Here is a 7,282-nt window from a genome sequence, read left to right as displayed (position 1 = left end):
AAATACACTTTCAATTCATGCAAGATTATGGCCTGATAAAAATGTTCATCATATCAGCAGCTTAATGATGAACCCCGTGTCATGCCGACATCTTAGTCTCATCTATTTTTGTTATCTTTTGCTTAGTTTCTACATTCAAATTTCGGGCTAGTGAATTAATTTGTGAGCTAATAACGTTCAGGCATGGTTAGCCACTGGCTAGCAAAATTTGCAAACTATTTCGCACACTGTGCATTTATAACCTTTCTAGCCACGATTTGGCTGAGATACTGCCGATGTTACTTTCACTGTTATCACCTGAAGGAATGCTAGAGGAAAGAAATTAAAGTCCAAACTTTGCCAAGTAATGAAAGTTTTTGCATCTTGATGATTAGAATCTGGGATTCGAACTCGCGATCATACAGATTCTGTTGAGGGACGCATGAAGTTCTGCGCTCATCGGATTGCGTTGCCGGTGCAGTCCATGTCCCTGCATATATTCTTAAAGTTTGTTGTGTTGCATAAACTCAGTATAAATAACGAGAATGACAAGGAAATATGTTCCGCGCAAAACATTTCGTAACTTGTTAGACAAATACCACTGTCGACATTGTTTATCACCTGTCACAAGTTCTCACAAGCGTACGGCTGTTCTCCTGAGAAATCAGCCATGTGCGGGAAGGGGCGTAAACCACAAAGCCAATGGTAAGACCCATAAATTTTGTTTTTGACAGAACGAACCAATCAGCTGTCGTTAACAATGTGACCGTGACCCCGAGAGTATGTCACAGGCACAACAACCCATCAGTCACCACTCAGCGCATGGGGGCGAAAAGTTGGGACTCGAAGCTCAGCGAGACTGTAGCACACTGACATCAGCTACCAATATGTCCGATAACAAGAAACGAGTGGCTGTCGTTGGTGGGGGCTTGGTGAGTATGACACCTTTACATGTTATCTCCAGCGAACGCTAACCTACATGTACTTCTTGATAATGTAACTGCAAGTGACCTCTTTTTTAGGGCGATTTCACAAAGTTCGTTCTTACCAGTTAGTCGAGGACCTGGATCTAGCAGATAAGATATATATCCCAATCAATAGTTTGGTATGAATGGTGTGGGGTAATTTGTGTGGTGTGACAGAGTTAGCACAGTCCTAAACCCATGTGTGATTATTAATTAATCTAACATTAGGAAATATACACTCCATCTCACTGAAAACCAGTTCAGATAATCATTGTGTCCAGACAATGACAGCTGCTATTATAAAGTATTTATTTCAAATGAACTGATAAACATTTTTCATTAATTCATATTTGGTTACTTGGAAAGATGTACATGCATGTTTTGATACTGTATGCATGTTATAATACCATGTACTAAATACATAAATGTATATTAGAAGAGAGCAATGGTTAACAGCTGTTGAAGTAAGGTTCAGGGGGTTATTAAATCTTGTTTAATACTGCAGTGAGCAAAATTCACTGAGGATATCAAGTTCATATTGAACATTAATACATCACTGGTAGGGGCGTTGGGGTCCCTAGTGGTTAAAGCGTTCGCTCGTCACTCCGAAGACCCGGGTTCAATTCCCCACATGGCTGCTGTGGGAAGCCTATTTCTGGTGTCCCTCGGCATGATATTGCTGGAATATTGCTAAAAGTGGTGTAAAACTAAACTCACTCACTCACTCAGATCACTGGTAAGTAAAGTACATATTTGAGTAAGACAGTATTTTGCATGTGAAGTATAGGATATGTTTTACTTTGAATTATCAACTTAAATAGAAATTGTCCCTTTAGAAACTGCCAGAATAGTTCCCACAAACATCCATATTATTGAGAGAAAATATCTAAGACATGAAGTGAATGAGTGAGTTTAGTTTTACGCTGCTTTTGGCAATATTCCAGAAATGTCATGGCGGGGGACACCAGAAATGGGATTCACACATTGTGTGGGGAATCAAACCCAGGTTTTCGGTGTGATGAGCAAATGCCTTAACTACTAGGCTACCTCACTGCCCCTGAGACATGAAGAAAAAGTGTAAGCTGTCTGTGGCCTACAAAATAGGATTAATATTGCTTTATCTCAATTATACTAACTACAGTAGGTTCAAATGCAGTGATTGAAACAGTGCTTAATTGGCACAGTAAATATTAATATTGAAATAACATGGGTAAAATATGCCCTGGCATCTCAGCTAAAACAATATAAATAAGACACATGATATATTTAATGGAAAACGTGATGCATTTGACCAACTGAAATGATTCAAAACCTTTTTCTGCACCCAATCAAACTGTTTATCAGTGGCACTGTCATATCCCGCCACCATACAGCTGGAATATTGGTGAGTGAGGTGTAAAGCAACAAACAAAACCAAACCACTGTCATTCCCACAGCTTAACAGTGAGCATAACAGGAAATCCTGTTTTAGATAACATTGTTCGTGGCTTAGTTTAAGTGTCCAGGACAGTGTGCGAAATAGTTTGCAAATTATGCTAGCCAGTCGGGCTAACAATGCCTGAAAGTTACTAGCTCACAAATTAATTCACCAGCCCGAAATTTTAATGTAGAAACTGAGCAAAAAATTACAAAAAAAGATGAGAATAAGATGTTGTCGGCATGACACAGGTTTCATCATTAAGCTGCAAATATAATGACCATTTTTATCAGGCCATAATCTTGCATGATTTGAAAGTGTATTTATAACTTAACAAGTCGGAGAGTGATATATTTACAAAATGGCCAAAATTCACTAGCAAGTCGGGGCAGTAACTGTGGCGATTTACTGGCCCGACTGGATTTTTACTAGCCACGGGCTAGCGGGCCAGTGGCTATTTTGCACACAGGTCCAGGACAAATGAAGCTGAACTATTTTTGCTGTCTTGATATGTTTAGGGAATCAAGCTCTCACATTTACAGGTTTACATAAAGTTTACTGATTTATTATACAATAAATTGAAATGACATAATTGTGGTGATGTTTCAAGTTAAAAGGTATGGACACGCTTATTTCACAAAGGCACACTCATATTATCTGTAGGGGTGACTATTGACGGGGAAACAACTGTTGCAATAGCGATAGTCTATTGTGACCAACTATTGCATAACTATTGCAATAGTTTTTTGTCTTCTTGAATTGTTGCATTTGAAGTCATTTCTCAAAAGAATGTATAGTTTATATGAAATAAAAACATGTTGAAGTAGTTTCAGTCTATTTGAATAACTGACAAACTTTGAACCCAGATCAAGTAAACAGTTAAAACATGAACTCAATCAAGCTGCAAGTCTGCACCCAAACATCTTGTATTTTGCGCTGCGCATTTATCAACAGAAGTCAATTACTAAACTATCGATAGTCACACATACTATCGATGCATAGATAGTTTTTTGTTTCTACCATCGATTATTTGCTATCGGAGACTCAACAATTGCAATCCATCCATAGTTTGATGCATCGTTACAGCCCTAATTATGTGTCTGGTGCCCTATGGCACCCTAAAAATGAAGACATTGTGTTTCTAAACATGAAATGTATCATATTGTGATTCCATCTACTTAATTAAAACTCAATTAGTTCTTTTTTACTCATTCAACTGTCAAGTGACACTATTCCTGCAGAAGTAGAAGTACATCTATATCCCACTTCAAGTTGTACATACAAAAAAAGCAGGTGCACCTTTCATATTTTTCATATGGTGTTAGGAAGATGAATATTTATCCTAATCCATTGGCATATTTGAAAACGGAGTTGATTTCTGATTTCTACGGAATATAAAATCCAGTATGGCACTCTGGTAATTCGTGTGAAAACTCATTTTGTGTTCATTGTAAGTCTACAAATTAAAATTCATGCTGCTAAAACTTAGGGACATTTGCAGAACGATGCGATCATTATTGATAAATTGGATATTTGTCTGATGTTAAAAGGACTGACCGACTGGCTGACTGACTGAGTATGGTTTTACGCCGCTTTTAGCAATATTCCTGCAATATCATGGCGGGGGACACCAGAAATGGGCTTCACATATTGTACCCATATGGGGAATTGAACCCAGACCTAATGCAGGATGAGCAGATGCTTTAACCACTAGGCTATGCTTACACTCCGATGTTAAAAGGAAATGAATGTTTGTCAAGTATGACCTGTTTGCAGTGCAAATGTTTATAAGTCATACAAAACACAGCTTTGGGTAACTCAATCATGTAAATGCACCATTATTTTTCTTGTGCATCCGTTGTTACCTGTTAACTTACATATGTCTGCTTCCTTTTTGGTGATTTCGTGCCAATGCTTTTCTAAATGTCTCGGAGAGGGAGACCCCATAGGAACAATTTCTTTCCATCCATTTCAACCTGAACATTAATATATATGTTAAATCTAAAAACAGTACCCAAATCTGGAGCCTGCTGACCCAAAAACTGTTCCCATCTGTCTTGAGTTGCATATTTGTCAACACCTGCACTTGTTTGCGTTCGTTTTTGCAACGATCACTTCACTAAAGATGAACCAAACGATAAATTCACTTAAAGGAACATTTTCACTCCTGAAGAAAGAAAATTATTAAATGTACACCCAAAACATCTGACATTCCACTGGACCTCCCTTAATTTTTAACTATGTGGTTCAGCTGGTATAGCCGTTGACACAAGGAGTACTACTGTTCTCTAAATGATGTCTCCCTATTAGTCAGACAGCATAGGTCATGGCTGAGTGGATTACTAAGCCATCTTTCATGGTACTGAAGTGTTGGTCCATGAAGATGCATGGTATTGGCTATCTGAAGTACTCAGAGCACAAGTATCTTGTCCATGTATTAGGTAAACAAGGGACTGCCTTGTGTTGCTGTCCATACCTTGACCAGGTCAGTCAGGCTGGCCTTGAGGTTATTTCTGGACAGTGTGACTTCTGTGACAGGATAAGGTGCTGTCAGCTGAAGGAAAGGATGGATGAGTGGGTGGTTGCAGGGTAAACCTGAAGGCTATCAATATATATATATTGTTAAATGATATGTGAAAAGTTATAACAATGATTTCAGATATATGATCTGATAAAGCTGTTATGTAAGGATCTCAAAGCCAATCTGGAGTGAGTGGTGGTGGTCAGGCTCGCTGACTTGGTTGAGTGAGTGAGTGAGTTTAGTTTTACGCCACACTCAGCAATATTCCAGCTATATGGCGGCGGTCTGTAAATAATTGAGTCTGGACCACACAATCCTGTGATCAACAGTATGAGCATCGATCAGCGCAATTGGGAACCGATGACATGTGTCAACCAAGTCGACTCGTGAAGATCCGGGGTAGAATAGGTCTTCAGCGCAAACAAAGCTTGCCACAAAAGGCGACTATGTGACTAAGAGGCAACTAACGGGATCGGGTGGTCAGGCTCGCTGACTTGGATTGTCTGGTCCAGACTCGATTATTTACAGACCGCCACCATAAAGCTGGAATATTGCTGAGTGCGGCATAAAACTAAACTCACTCACTCAACCAAGTCAGCGAGCCTGACCACCCACGTCAAGCATGGGTTACTGAAGATCAATTCTAACCTGGACCTTCACGGTTAAGCCAATCTGGACTGATCCATAGGTAGATGAAGCTTATCATGACAACCCTGCCTTGTTTATAATTTATCTTTTTGTTTGTCATTCAAACTTCATTCTCAATACCCTATGCTTGTCATAAATGTGGACAAATAATAATCTGATCCAGCATTTTACTTCATAGACTGAAACTGTAGTAGGCATATGTCATGGTGTGTTTGTCAGGCATCTGTCATGTATTGGCCACCCTTGACACGCCAACCACACTGAAAGCTGAACAATGTCCATCACGCAGCCATTGTCTCTCAGACAGTAATTTAATTTGGTATGTGTGTGTTAAGCAAAGGATCTCAACACATATATTCCAGTGTTGCAATGTTATAAATTTTGATATATGACCAAACTCCTAAATTAATGACGCTGTAAATATATGTATATCAACGGGACAATGGTACAAGAATATCGAAACTTCGCTATAACGAAATAAAGATGATGTTGTTTTCTATAAACTTTGTTGTCTATATTGTACTTCCCAACTTATAAAATGCCACTCAAAGACATGATATATATTTCTTATCAGAAATTGCTTGAGCTGTGTAGTTTAAACTTCACATGCTTGTTTTAGCTAATTACAAGACCTAAGTTTATTCAAGAGGTTCAAATCTGAGTTTCAATATTTGTTTCAAAAACACATGTGGCTAATACTCTGATATTTGTGGATTGTAGAGCCATTAGAATATTTTACATTGCTGTTTAAAGGAAGTAAAAATCTCAGACTGAGGAAATTGAAGTTTTGTATCAGGTAGCTTCATGAAACATTTGGAATTTACTGTACCTTAAAACTTTATGGCGTAAAGAAACTTTTCCCCATAAGAACTCTTTTGTGGTTTTCAACAAGATGCTACTGCTGTAGATAGAGAAACACTGTGGCTAGTGTGTTATTTGTTTCATGTTCAATTATGCTATTGCTTTCAGCATTTATGCAGAAAATAATTGATAGCTATGCTGACTGCAACTCCCATCAAGTAATTCTCTCTGTTGACATATGCTGCTGACTACATATCTGTATTGTTGATCTGGCACAGCTTTTTAATCAAGGACAAGGGACATAGCAGATTGCACATGTTTGCTGACCTGGTTAGCACTGGACAGTCAGTGTTCTGGAAGTATTATCAGTGTTTACAAGTTTGTGCCAGTTTATGCCAATAAAAAGCTTGTTACTGACCGACTGACCCAATCAACCAGCCAATGATATTGTTTATGTGAAATATTGCTTTGTCTCTTACTGAACTGTGCAAAAGTAACATGAATCCAATGGAAAGAACACTGGTTGAATAACCAGAGATGGGTGTCATTAATTAGAGCATAGTGACACAGTGTTACTGCTGTAGAACAAACTCTATGCAAGTTTCAATTTAATGGATTTAGCAGTCCTCCACATGATGATTTGGCATATATTACCACTGCAATACAGTTCAGACTAGTGCTAAACAGAGGTGTGCTCTGACACCAAAGCAGAAGAAAGTCTGCAGGATCAGATGGTATGTTCTTACACCAAACCAGAAGAAATTTCTTCAGGATCAGATGGTATGCTCTGACACCAAGCCAGAAGAAATTTCTTCAGGATCAGATGGTATGCTCTGACACCAAGCCAGAAGAAAGTCTTTAGGATCGGATGGTATGCTCTGACACCAATCCAGAAGAAAGTCTTTAGGATCAGATGGTATGCTCTGACACCAAGCCAGAAGAAAGTCTGCA

General features: G+C 38.7%; 1 protein-coding gene across 4 annotated transcripts in view; it reads left to right on the top strand.

The window, feature by feature from the left end:
• The first annotated feature begins 788 nt into the window (after positions 1-788).
• LOC124272883 (kynurenine 3-monooxygenase-like) overlaps positions 789-7,282 on the top strand; it is an 87,236-nt gene continuing 80,742 nt past the window's right edge. For all 4 annotated transcript variants that reach the window (XM_046708106.1, XM_046708103.1, XM_046708105.1 and 1 more), the window contains exon 1: positions 789-911. In XM_046708106.1, the coding sequence (XP_046564062.1) occupies positions 867-911 (45 nt within the window). In that variant the 5' untranslated portion in view covers positions 789-866. The remainder of the gene's footprint in view (positions 912-7,282) is intronic.

This window comes from Haliotis rubra, unplaced genomic scaffold (genome assembly GCF_003918875.1).
Source record: "Haliotis rubra isolate DU_JTF1 unplaced genomic scaffold, ASM391887v1 Scf174, whole genome shotgun sequence".
NCBI lineage: Eukaryota > Metazoa > Mollusca > Gastropoda > Lepetellida > Haliotidae > Haliotis > Haliotis rubra.
Note: the sequence above shows the minus strand (reverse complement) of the source record. Positions and strands in the feature narration are given on the sequence as shown.